At 40.0% G+C, this 12,248-nt stretch overlaps 2 protein-coding genes across 2 annotated transcripts in view; both read left to right on the top strand.

The window, feature by feature from the left end:
• Positions 1 to 7,950, top strand: part of LOC109487598 — a 12,646-nt gene extending 4,696 nt beyond the window's left edge. Inside the window, exons 5-18 of the mRNA XM_019791602.1 lie at positions 292 to 579; positions 1,178 to 1,315; positions 1,712 to 1,852; positions 2,371 to 2,508; positions 3,003 to 3,125; positions 3,335 to 3,422; positions 3,874 to 3,994; positions 4,561 to 4,654; positions 4,906 to 5,033; positions 5,211 to 5,373; positions 5,821 to 5,931; positions 6,200 to 6,363; positions 6,861 to 6,983; positions 7,876 to 7,950. Of these exons, the coding sequence (XP_019647161.1) occupies positions 292 to 579; positions 1,178 to 1,315; positions 1,712 to 1,852; positions 2,371 to 2,508; positions 3,003 to 3,125; positions 3,335 to 3,422; positions 3,874 to 3,994; positions 4,561 to 4,654; positions 4,906 to 5,033; positions 5,211 to 5,373; positions 5,821 to 5,931; positions 6,200 to 6,363; positions 6,861 to 6,983; positions 7,876 to 7,950 (1,895 nt within the window). The remainder of the gene's footprint in view (positions 1 to 291; positions 580 to 1,177; positions 1,316 to 1,711; positions 1,853 to 2,370; positions 2,509 to 3,002; positions 3,126 to 3,334; positions 3,423 to 3,873; positions 3,995 to 4,560; positions 4,655 to 4,905; positions 5,034 to 5,210; positions 5,374 to 5,820; positions 5,932 to 6,199; positions 6,364 to 6,860; positions 6,984 to 7,875) is intronic.
• A 526-nt stretch (positions 7,951 to 8,476) lies between these two features.
• Positions 8,477 to 9,927, top strand: LOC109487822 (tyrosine-protein kinase SRK3-like). Its single transcript, XM_019791906.1, has 4 exons — positions 8,477 to 8,510; positions 8,816 to 8,912; positions 9,254 to 9,353; positions 9,571 to 9,927. The coding sequence occupies exons 1-4, from the start codon at positions 8,501 to 8,503 to the stop codon at positions 9,592 to 9,594; spliced, it is 231 nt and encodes a 76-aa protein (XP_019647465.1). The 5' UTR covers positions 8,477 to 8,500; the 3' UTR covers positions 9,595 to 9,927.
• Positions 9,928 to 12,248: the final 2,321 nt, after the last annotated feature.

Here is a 12,248-nt window from a genome sequence, read left to right as displayed (position 1 = left end):
GAGAGAGAGAGAGAGCATTGAGAGCGCCGTCATAGTGGAATAGGGGCCTAACTTATACTCATTACTGTAGGCACAGTGTTTGCAAGCTACAATCAAAGCCAAGAAAAGACTGCCATGTCAAACATCAAGAACCAAATTCAGCTAACTTTTCTTGTCATTTCAAGATTCTCGTCATATTTTGTTGGATTCGTTGGTATCATTGTAGTTGACATTGAGTTGACATTGCTGTATGATAGCGACTGTGCTCTGCGTGTATTTTGGGTGATGTTTATTATTTCCTTTCGATATCAGTCCATCCACAGATTCTTCAGCCGACACCAGCAGACAAAACGAAAAAATTAGGAGAAGCCCTGAGCTGGACCTGCAAAGCTACTGGAGATCCTCTACCGAACATCACTTGGTGGCACGGCAGTAACAGACTCACAACAACAAGTACAACGCAGATGGAGTCAGGCGTTCAGTACACTGAGAGCGTCTTCACTATCAACACCGTTAGCTTCCACGATAACGGGACCTACATCTGCATAGCTGGTAACATCGGGGGATTTGAGATAGCAACGTTTTCTCTCGCTGTCCAAGGTAATCTATATATATATATACAGTACTAATGTCATTGGTGTGGTGCTTGTTTGCCATCATTGAAACTTGGTACTAACTGACACGTTTTATTATGTGCAATTTATTCTGTCTCTTAAGCCAGTTACTTCTGCCCCAACTCGTTATATAGATCCATGTTGTGACTTTTATCGTCAGGTTAGGCCATGTTGTTTTGATTATATGGATGACATCCGCGCGCGCATGAAATTTCGTGTTTCCAAAAAAAAAAAAAGGTTTTCGACCATACCAATCGTACAAAAAGAGCGAATATATGTCGTATTTTGGAAAAAAAACGATACTAAAGTCATAGAATGCCGAAATCTATTTAGGAAAAGAATAAAATGTGAAGAAATGAAATTGAAGATTCAATTATTATTCGCCATACCATACTCTGTGTGTTTAGTCATTTGTTCAACCTTAATGACCAAGTAGATTTCATAATGAAGGAAACTTTTTTTGCCAAACTTATTTTATTCGAACGCTCGCGTCAGTTTTGGGGTTCCCAGGGGATGTCATCCAAATAATAAAATCAATATGGCCTTAGTTAGGAATACTTTTATCAGCGTTTTGTTTTTATCAGCCTGTAGTCCCGGTGAGTTCGGGCCCGTCTGCAGTACCTGTCGCTGTGCGTTTGGGGGTGACGTGTGTGACGTCATGACTGGAGTCTGCTCGAGAGGAGGGTGTGAAGCCGGATGGAAAGGGAACGACTGCCAAACTGGTATGAAAGTCAGAGTTTACATTTCATGAAAACATACATTGCCATGGCGACAGTGGTTATTGTTTGCATGGCACTGCCATGATTTTGAGGAAGCCTTGGTACCCTCCCCTCCCCTGAGTGTATAGTGAACGAGCCCCGGGGTCACAGAAAGTAGGGCATCCGGGGCAGACAGGTTTTCCCAAGGGTTTCCAGGAATGTGGACATGCCAACAAACAGAGCTGGGAGACATTCCTGTGGACATTCCATGCCTGTGGACAAAATTCCTGTACAATTCCTAGAGTTCTTGTAAACTGCACACAATGCTGTACCATTAGGTTCCTCCCTGAGGCGTCGCCAAAAAAACAATCCGATTTTGTACTTCCTGATAGGTCATAATTCCATGCCCCTTTGTTTCAGAATGTGCACCTGGTGAGTTCGGGCCAAACTGTACGTTCACCTGCCACTGTGCAAGCGGGAGTTCTGCTTGTGACACCATGACTGGAATCTGCTCCAGTGGAGGGTGTCAAGCTGGGTGGAAGGGAAACAGTTGTCAAACAGGTACACACTTACAAGATACCCCGCCAGTATGGTGGTCTAGATCGCAGATTGTGATTTTCGTAATCGGTAAGTTTGCCAGAGTTATTTCAGTCCGTTCTGGCAACTGGAGGGGTGATTGGCCGTGAACGCTATGTACGGACATATGGTATGGCAGTTTGGTATGGCAGTCTATATACGACAGTCACCTGCCTTTTTCTAATATTCGGACATGAATATAATTATAAATAAGAGCACTTGTACATTGGCCATCCATACGTCCATACGGTCTGCCTACATATATTTTCAATATCTCGTAGTCATTAATTAGATTAAGAGAACCTATGACGTTACCGTAGCCTCCTGGAGGAACAGTCGGTCATCAAACGTGAACATGGATTAGGGTCAAATATCACCCCTATGTGTACGGGACTATTATAAACCAATGAATCACCTTTTGCAAATAGGATTTGGTGTTAAAAGACATCAAAACTGAAATTACTGTATTTGTCCTTTCAAACGCAACACGTTCTCTACTCTAGCCTGTGGTCCCGGCGAGTTCGGTCCCAACTGTGCTAACACCTGCCGCTGTGCGGCCGGAGATTCAGCTTGTCCTGCCGACACTGGCGTCTGTCATGGAGGGTGTGCTTCTGGATGGGAGGGGGACAGTTGTCAGATCGGTGAGGGCAAGTTTTGCCTCTTTGAAGAAAATTAAACTGTTCTCCAACTCAAAAAAGAAATCAACTTACCAGAAATTTTCAACTGAATCGCTCACTCTTCATCAGCTTGATGACCCAAGTGCTGTGGACATGTGACTTTTAGCCACGTGTGACGTCAGCACTGGGTCAAAGTTCGTCGGAAGTCGGTACCGCCCCCCGTCACGGTTGAACAGCTTAATTTTCATGTATTTTACCAACTCAGATGAACTTTCATGCAAGTTTTGCCAGTTGTTTTGTTTTAATAGAAGTGCGTTTAGTCCTAGCTGCAACAACTTACGAATTTGGGATCTGATTTCCCACCCCATTAAGTTTTACGTCTGGGGTGAAATGTCATTAGTATTGTACAAATTTTGACATGAGTCGTTTGTTGAAAATTAGCCCCAGGGCACGAATTTGCAATAAACTTTTCATTATATTTAACTTATAATTGTTCAAATATGTCTCCGACTTAACAGATGTAAACGAATGCGATACTGATGCTGATAACTGCCACATCCACGCAACATGCCACAACAGCGAAGGATCCTTCAACTGTGTGTGTAATCCAGGTTACCAAGGGAATGGTACATCGTGTACAGGTTAGCCATGTAGACCTCTGGATACTCAATTATGATTAATACCTTGGGCCATAGTGTTACTACGGAAGGATGCCTATATAATTGTAATTTCATTGGTCTGCATAGAAATTATTTGGCTGAGAGCTCAAAGTGCATTTAACTGTAAAAGAATTCTGATTTTCAAAAATGAAATAATAATGTTTGAAACTGTGTTCTGTGTCGTATTCCAGAACAAATTCCATTGGTAGGGATCATCGTTGGTGCTGTGGCAGGGTTCTTCGCCATTGGTGCAGTTGGAGCGGTCGCTTTCTATTGCAGGTATACTTGCTCTAACGTTTAAAGTTTTGTAGATCTGGCATAGTACAAGTATTCCACATCTCCACAATATCTCTGTCCGTATAATGAGTTCAAAGCGTGCATATGGAAATATTACAATAACTAGAAAGGTAACATTTGCAAGGCAAATGCACAATGTTTACCTTCGCATATGGTCTGCTCTGTTAATTCTTACGCAAGCACATTCATATATATGGTGACAGGAGTCTAAATCCTTTCTACTACAAAATTGCAACATGATGTAACCCAACACCAGTTACCATGGTGAGAGACAGTCTGGTTGACCAGGTCAAAGGTCAGTGTTTAGAACGGAATAAGAAGAGGAAACTGAGCAAAAACAATATGTTTTCCTTCGGAAAAACATAACGAATTGAAATTATACCGACATACATGTAGTAGTGACGCGTTTTGTCAAACACCTTTGCATTTGCAGGAGAAGGAATAAAAACGTTTCCAAAGAAAGGGATGTACCACTGAAAGACATCGGTGATCAGCCAATAACAGGTGGTGCTAGAAATGAGGCTTTTGATCCAGAACATGGCGAGTATACAACTGTAAGTATTTTCCCGTTATAGAACATTTATCAAAGATGCAGAAACTAATGACACTGTGATTTGAGTTTCATTTGCCTTTAGGCCATGTTGATTTGATTATATGGATGACATCCTCTGGAAACCCCGAAACTGATGCGGGTGTGCGAATAAAAAAAAAGTTTGGCCACAAAAAAGTTGCGTTCAACATGAAATCTACGTTGGTATGAAGGTTGGTATGGCGAGTAATCTACTCTTCGAATTTATTTCTTTACATTTTCGTCTTTTTGGTTTGATTTTGGCATTTTACGGCATTGGTATCGTTTTCCAATGTTTTTTTTTTGCAACTTACGGTATATATTTGCTCATTTTGTATTTATTTTGTACAATTTAAAGCATTGTTGAAAACTTTTTTTGAAACGGCCGAAAATTCATGCGCGCGTGGATGTCATCCTGGACTCATCCATATAATCAAATCAACATGGCCTTAGGTTCACTGATAATTATTCAATCAGGGTCACTTTTCACTAGCTCAATAATGTTTTGAATGTTTCATTCTAACAGATTGACGAATTTTATTGTTCTCTCAGATATCTGCGCGCCTGTCAAAGATCATCACAGTGGAAGACGTACAAACGTTTCTAATTGACAATGGGCTGCAAGAGTGTGTAAGACCTTTCAGGGGTATGGTTAACATTTGCTATAATATGAGTGACGTTTCTTTTCTTTTTTTGCTACGTATTCATGTCAAACACTTGAGTGAAAACAGAATAAAATGCAACATGTTAAAGTATTACTTGTTAGATCTCGATAAGTGGCACATTGATGTGGCAATGTACATGTAAGAGACTGAAGAAGGCATTGAACATACCAATGACTGCAATGCAAATCTGGTGAATCTGTCAATATTGACTTTACATATGTACCATGTGCAGAGAACGACGTTGACGGAAAGGCACTGCGCCATCTGGATGACGCCATGCTGAAGGACCTTGTTCCTATGGTCGGACCAAGAGCGCGACTTAAAGCCGTGCTACAGGAACTCAACGGTTCAGAAATTCAGGTATGCTTCAGTTTAACACAGTCAGAATCTGACGTATTCGTTTCGCTGTTTGTTTTCCTGTTTTCGTTAAGGCCTAATTTACACTTGTCTATTTAACTGTAGTACTACACATCGTAGTCTACCACTCTATCTCTATCTCTCTCGACATACACTACACCGTTTAGTTTGTTGTTGCAGGTTTCGTCGGAGTCAACAGTCTCGACCCTCAACTTTTGGGAAATCCCCCGGTCCAGTCTGAAGCTGGGCAGGCGGCTCGGTAGGGGCCAGTTCGGCGAAGTTCGCCAGGGAGAAGTCCGTAATCGGGCAGTGACGACCACTGTAGCTGTGAAGACCTTGAGAGGTCAATAAAATTCATTCTGATCCAGTCCGATTATTTTTCCATACTGGAAAATATCCACTAATTTGTGGCTAACTCCCTCTGTCACAAATGACATATTATGATCCTTTACAAGGTTATTAAGGTTCCCAGAATTATTGGTTTGGGGTCAGACATTTGTTTCTTCGGTAAACAGAATATCATTAACATATAGTGGTAGGTAGCAACCTGTTATGTCTGACTACCAATGACGCTTACGGAACGTACTGTACTGTTATTGGTTAGTTACTGTTTTTCTTTATCATCATTGCCATTATAATTTATTTATTGTTTCCCAATTTTACTGTTTGTATGTGACTGTTGTGTTTTGTTGTGTAAAACGGGGCCCCATTGAAAAGAAGTGCAATCACTTAATGGGCCACCCTGTATAAAAATGACCGAAAATAAATAAATACTGTTTGAATTTGTCAGACTCTGCATCAGATAGTGACAAGAAAGACCTGCTGGGTGAACTGGAAATCCTGGTGACTGTTGGTCGTCATGACAACATCATCTCTCTAGTTGGGGCATGTACAAGAGACGGTAGGTATTGTGAAGTCAGGCAGTTTATTTCTGTCAATTTGCCAAGGCTACTCATCTAACTGTCAGTATTCAACTTGTTATACATCTACATATTATCTACAATGAACTTTAGACAACTTTTCATATTTGCTCTGATACTGCCACCTACTACTACTACTACTACTTCCACTGTCCGACATTTCGCTGTAAGGCTATGCCTGTAAAGCTATACCTGTTACGCAATACAGAACAAAGATACACAATCAAAATGTATCCCTGCCAATTTTAGGACCTTTGATGATAGTTGTGGAGTACGCCCCCAATGGCTGTCTGAAAGACTGGCTAAAGACCAAAGCAGAATCGGCGTGCCAGGACCAACAAGACTCCATGGAACAGCTCATTCAGTTCGGCGTCGATGTGGCCAGTGGAATGGGCCACCTAGCTGCCATGCAGGTCAGTTCTGCGGACTGTCAAAGTTCCGATTTCGACCGAAAGGGAACTACTTTAACACGTAAACGTAGTACCAAGGAATTCATGAAGTCAACACAAATGAAGAAATACTACACACACACACACTCTAGGCAATCCATACTATGGATTTCATAACGTTCCAGAATGCCTAACCGTCAAACATGGCAATCATGCCTGGGAGCAATTTTTGTTCTGTGCAATCGCTGTCATTGCCCTGCAATGTACATTATAATCTCAGTTAATATATGCCATATGAGATGGGCCATATTAGGTGTGGAAAACCACTTAAAACGACAAAAAGGAATACTAGTACGTCGACGGGATGGGGAATAGAAATACAAATAAAAAAGAAAAGTGGGTTTATTTTTCTACTATTAGTTATTAGTATTATTACAAATTATTATTATTATTATTATTATTATTAAATGAACTGTCTGTGTACTTTTGAGAAAGCTAAAAAGAAACTTTTATCCATACAGTGTGTCCATCGTGACTTGGCAGCCAGAAATATCCTTTTGGGAGAAAATTTCGTCGCTAAGGTGTCTGACTTTGGCCTATCACGTGACATCTATGAGGACAGTGAGTACGTCAAGAGTACAAAGGTAGGAAATCAATCTGCTGTTAGAATAAAGCAGCCGGATGACAGAGTGTTCAATCTTACGACCTCATACCTTCAAATTATGTTTACCTTACAACTGACAAAAACTCTAGATCGCAGATGCTTACACCAATTAGGACATCAGCCTTCGGTTCTTCCTATATACCACGACTGGTCACTATATGGAACAAGCTGAGTCCTGATCTGCGTAACTCTAGTACACAAGCCAATCTATTGTCGAATATTTTGGCATTTAGGAGATCCCTTATAAGAACCACTTTCAATAGATTCACTGCCTACTACAGCTCTGACCTTCCTTGCCCATGGTCCATGTCATATGGGTGCACGACCTCATGTTAATGAGGTTCAATAATTGTATATCTGTTTTGTATTTATTCTAATTATAATCTGTATTTACATTGTACATGTAGTGTTGGGAGGACAACTTGTAAAGGTGTCAATGCACATGTTTTGTCCTCTCTTCCACTTGAACATGTGGTAATTCAACAAATCATGTTTCTCATTTAAAATACAAATAAGATCCTCATTAGCCTGACTTAGATCATGAATTATATTATCGTCCTAATGACAGTCTTATCTTAACAAAGGCCATTCTAGCATTTCCTCATACATAATGCAAATCGAGGTCCTGATTTGAACAATCTATGTTTAATAATGTTCACCTTCATTCAACTTCCAAATGCTGCATGGAATTCCCAACAGTTATCCAGAAATTTTCTCTTTAATTATGCAAATTATACCGTAATTTACATGATTGATATATGCTGTGTTGCTGATATGTTAACCATTAACGTCATGAACTATTTTGGGCACTTTCATTCGTGCCCTTGATCATTCTATGCTACAATTGATCTGAAATGATTTCATTATTTCAGAGTAAGCTACCGTTGCGGTGGATGGCTTATGAGTCACTTTTCTACCACGTGTACACATCTCAGAGTGACGTGTAAGTACAATTCCCCTGTTTAAAGGTGACATGTAACTACGTTAGGCTCAACGAACCATCATTGACCTATGTGGCTGGTTTTTCTCGACTGAAGAAAAACCTTCTCAGGGCTCGAAATTAAATGTGGTCCAATGGCCACCAAAATGTAGGCTGGGCAACTAAAAAAACATCAGAATGTCAGCCCTTTTTTTTTGTTTATCAGGAACACGTCTCGGCTTTTGGATCCGGAAAGTCCCGCGGAATTTCCTGTCTACTCTGCAATTATAGTGCGCCAGGGAGTGAACATAAGCAAAATTAAGTTGACTTAATGTTGAAGTCATACAATACTTCCCCCAAAAAAACAGGTTGGGACAGTTCATTCTCACTTCGGGACAATTGAAATTTATTTCTGGGACAGTACTTGGACAATAGGACTGGGACTGGGACAAACTAGAGGCGATCTTTATAATCAATGCATAACAACTGAAACAAAACCCCTACACTATCGACACCGATAACAACCTGAGTCTACATTGTATTGCAGTTGGTCGTTTGGAGTCCTTCTTTGGGAGATCATGACAATGGGTAAGTCTTATAATGTTTATTTTCCCACCTACTCTCAAGTGACTTACAATAACATGTTCATCTATCTATTACCACTCCAGGGGCAATATTTTGTGTAAAGTGTTGGGCATTCGCCAATATGACAGAAGTAAAACTATCAAAGTCATGTATTCTTCTGAACATTAGGATTTATAATACATGGGAGCACAGACTGGATATAACCACAGAAAAAAATCGAGATTCGTGCAACGTGGACGTCTCCAGAGTGGTCATTCGCCAATATAAGACAGTCCCAGCCTATAATGTCATTATTCACAACTCTTCAGGCAACCTTCCGTATGAGGGGATGAAGGGCAAAAGGGTGATGGACATGATCAAAGATGGCGGCCGGTTGGAGAAGCCAAGCAGCTGCCCGGACGAAATGTATGTAGAGAAAACAGTTCTTCATTATCTTCATTGTTTTCAAGGAGCAGGTCACCATGATAAGAAAACTGTCACTGTAAAAATGACGGAAAGTTCTACTAATTTTAAAGTTTACTGGGAATTGTGTAGTGAACACATAATCGTTGTCGAGTCCATGTTTTGTAATGACAGTACAATGTGGGCTACACAAAGGTACAGACGAGGCAATGGAACGCTAGAGCTGAACTTTTTTCAGCACTAGCTGACGCAATTTCGACCGCTGATTCAGCACTGGATCCGGAACACCAGTGCGGAGGGCGTTACTTTTGTATATTTGCGCAAATAATGATTTTTTTTTGCAGATACACCCTGATGACCAGTTGCTGGGAGACCCTCCCGGACGACAGGCCGACTTTTCCTGAACTGAGATCAAGCCTCATCAAAATTATGCAAGGCTTCAAGGTACACATGTACATGTATAGTATGGCTAGAACCTAATTGCGTAGAGCATTTAATGTTCGGAGAACAGATATATTCATTTGTAATCCATGTGAAGGGACATAATTTTTTTGTTTCCCGCGAGATATGAACATTTCCTATGAGCAAACAAATTACCTATGGAGAACTGTTTAATACATCTACAGGAGGTATAAATGTGCTTTACCTATTTCATTTTCAGACATACGCGTCACTTCTGAAGTAGAGCAAGAGGAATTGTGACATTTCTACACTACGTTCGATGTAGCTGCACAAAGTGACGATGACATATGGTGTCCTGTTTTCAACCGTTTGGTAATTTCTCATGTATAGTGGCCGCGTGAATATCAACTTTCCTAGAAAATTCCCCAGCATTCTGGTACGAAAAAAAAATAAAAAGAAGGCACTAAAAATAACATTTTTTTGTCTTAAGATTTTTAATTTGATACACGTGACTATAACAATATGTATATAAGATCACTCTATAAGAAATACGAATGTTACAGTTTTCTAAAATTAGCTTTCAAAATTTGCTATAGCTCTCTAATGCTGTATTAAATTGTTACTAGTACAATGTGTATGTGTGAGTGTATAATTAGATAGTGCTGCACTAAACTAGATATTAATTTGTTGCTTCTATCTATCGATCTATATCCTAATAAATTCAAAGCTGTCAAACTTTTATTGCACTTAGTTAAAATTTTGTATTCATCGTTATTATCGACATCATCTAAAGAAGTTCAGAGTGAAATTCAACATATACACTTTACACAACTGTTTCAAACATGTGCCATGTACATCCACACAAAACCATTGCATAGCAGGAAAACAAATGAAGATATCACACTATCCAAAATGAACCGCACAGAATGATATGTCAAAAGATTCAATTCAAACACTCAAAATCTGTCCGTAGAGCGGAAGGTGAAAGGGCGTTTGTAAATGGAGGTACAGGTGGTAGGGGGTCTATACAGATGGAGGTTTTGGTGGTGGAGGGGGAGGATATATTGGTGCAAAGTGGATATCAGGAGGTGGAGCAGGAGGAGGAGGAGGCTAGTCCGGTGGGGGAAAGGGTGAACCTGGTAGTTTCTCAGGCATGAAAGCCTTTGGACAGAGTGGTGCAAATGACGGACCAGGATACGCTATTGTGACGATGACTAAGTAGAGGCTTCAACAATGACTGTTTGATGACAGTTTTTAAACTGATTTTTATGTTTACCGAAGGAAAACATGTTGTTTTTGCTCAATTTCTTCCTCTTCTTCTTCTCCAAACTGTGACCTATGACCTGACCAATGACATGATTTGTTGACGCCTGTCACCATGGTGACTGGTGTTGGGTTACATAATGTTGCAATTTCATGGTCTGCTCTGCTCAAGTCACCATATACCAGTAGTACATGTATGTGAATGTGTTTGAGTGAGAATTAACAGAGAAGAACATATGCGAAGGTTAACATTATGCATTTGCTTTGCAAATGTTACCTTTCTAATTAAAAGTTCAAAATTCATTGTTTAAATATTCATGACTCCTACTATAGCATTTTGGGCTATAATAGGATGCCGAGACCTGTTTTATTTTTAATTTTTTTCGCCCTGTCGCTTCATCTTTTTTCTGGAAAAAATACGAGAATCAACAAATTAAATTGGTGTGGCCTTATTCTACCACGGAATAAAGTGCCCGCGAAAGTAAAGAAATTTACAGTTAATAGGAAAATTGGGCAAGAGTGATATGTTTCATCATGGAGGTAGAAAAACTTTTTTCTATCTCCATGGTTTCATACTGTGGCTACATAACAGCTTATTCGTGAAAACGTTATGTGTGAAGATAGAAATACTGTCCTGTAGCTGTATTTTCATCCATTTTTTTACCAAGATTGACATCAACGTTAGTATCCTTCGTAATTAGATAATCGAATCGTCCTTCTTCGACACATATAACGTTACTAGTAAGTGCCTGGCACCGAAACGGGCCGTCATTGGCCGTCATAATTAGATTATCAACTTGACATTAATTATGCATGGCCGTTCTGCACACCTGTGTAAAAAAAATGTTTGGTATGGTCCATTCAAAATGGCGCTTTCGTACGACGGGAATACTCTGGGCTTATTTTTTCACAACTTTCTGGGTACTTTTACTTAGTTTTAGACGTTTTCGTAAGTATAATGCCTTAGTAAGTGTGCAGCAGAATGTTTGGGAGTTTTCGCTGTGGATTTGTGCCGTTCTGGTGATGTTTTGAGGAGAAAATGCGGATTTCCTGACCTGGCGAATTTTGGAGAAGACAAAAATGGCGAGACAGTTGGGAAGAGTAGCGTGGTGTAGACTAATGGAGACGACTTCGCTCATTGTTTCAGGTAAACCAGTACATTGTTTGGCTGACATTATTCCTTAGCAACTAGTACGAAAATATCAACATATTCCGTAAGAAATTAACTATTTCAGAATCTGTATTAGGTAGCGACCGTTCCTAATTTTACATAGGCTTAGAAAAGTCCATCAAGTTGCCGCGTTTTCAACAACATTTTCAATGTGAGGTGCGCTTGTAGATTGTTAAATGTATGTGCATGTCTTTTTAGTCAGTTGTTCAGCGTTTTGAGGTTATATTTGTCGAAAGAAATTCTGCATTGACCAAACCATTTTCTCTCTTTATCTCCACGTGGTTTCAAACACCTGTTGGAATGTGCCCGTGTACATAATTTAGTTATTTTTCCCGCCAAAAATTTGCGTAAACAAGACGGGGGCCTCAAAGCTTCAGGGCGCCGAAATGAATACGATACAAAACGGTTGAAAACTAGTTAAGTCGAGTTGACCATACTTTCAAATTCGTTCTTCATAATCCTTTGCAATGTATCATTTATAATTTAAAAGCTTGTTCGTTTCC

Source organism: Branchiostoma belcheri, unplaced genomic scaffold (assembly GCF_001625305.1).
Source record: "Branchiostoma belcheri isolate BF01 breed outbred unplaced genomic scaffold, Haploidv18h27 scaffold9, whole genome shotgun sequence".
NCBI lineage: Eukaryota > Metazoa > Chordata > Leptocardii > Amphioxiformes > Branchiostomatidae > Branchiostoma > Branchiostoma belcheri.
Note: the sequence above shows the minus strand (reverse complement) of the source record. Positions and strands in the feature narration are given on the sequence as shown.

What these genes read in the sequence shown, in the direction of transcription:
- LOC109487822 (XM_019791906.1), top strand. An exon ending in AGCAGCTGCCCGGACGAAAT is followed by an intron (nt 8,913 to 9,253) that starts GTATGTAGAGAA and finishes TTTTTTTTGCAG; the next exon opens with ATACACCCTGATGACCAGTT. An exon ending in AAATTATGCAAGGCTTCAAG is followed by an intron (nt 9,354 to 9,570) that starts GTACACATGTAC and finishes TTTCATTTTCAG; the next exon opens with ACATACGCGTCACTTCTGAA.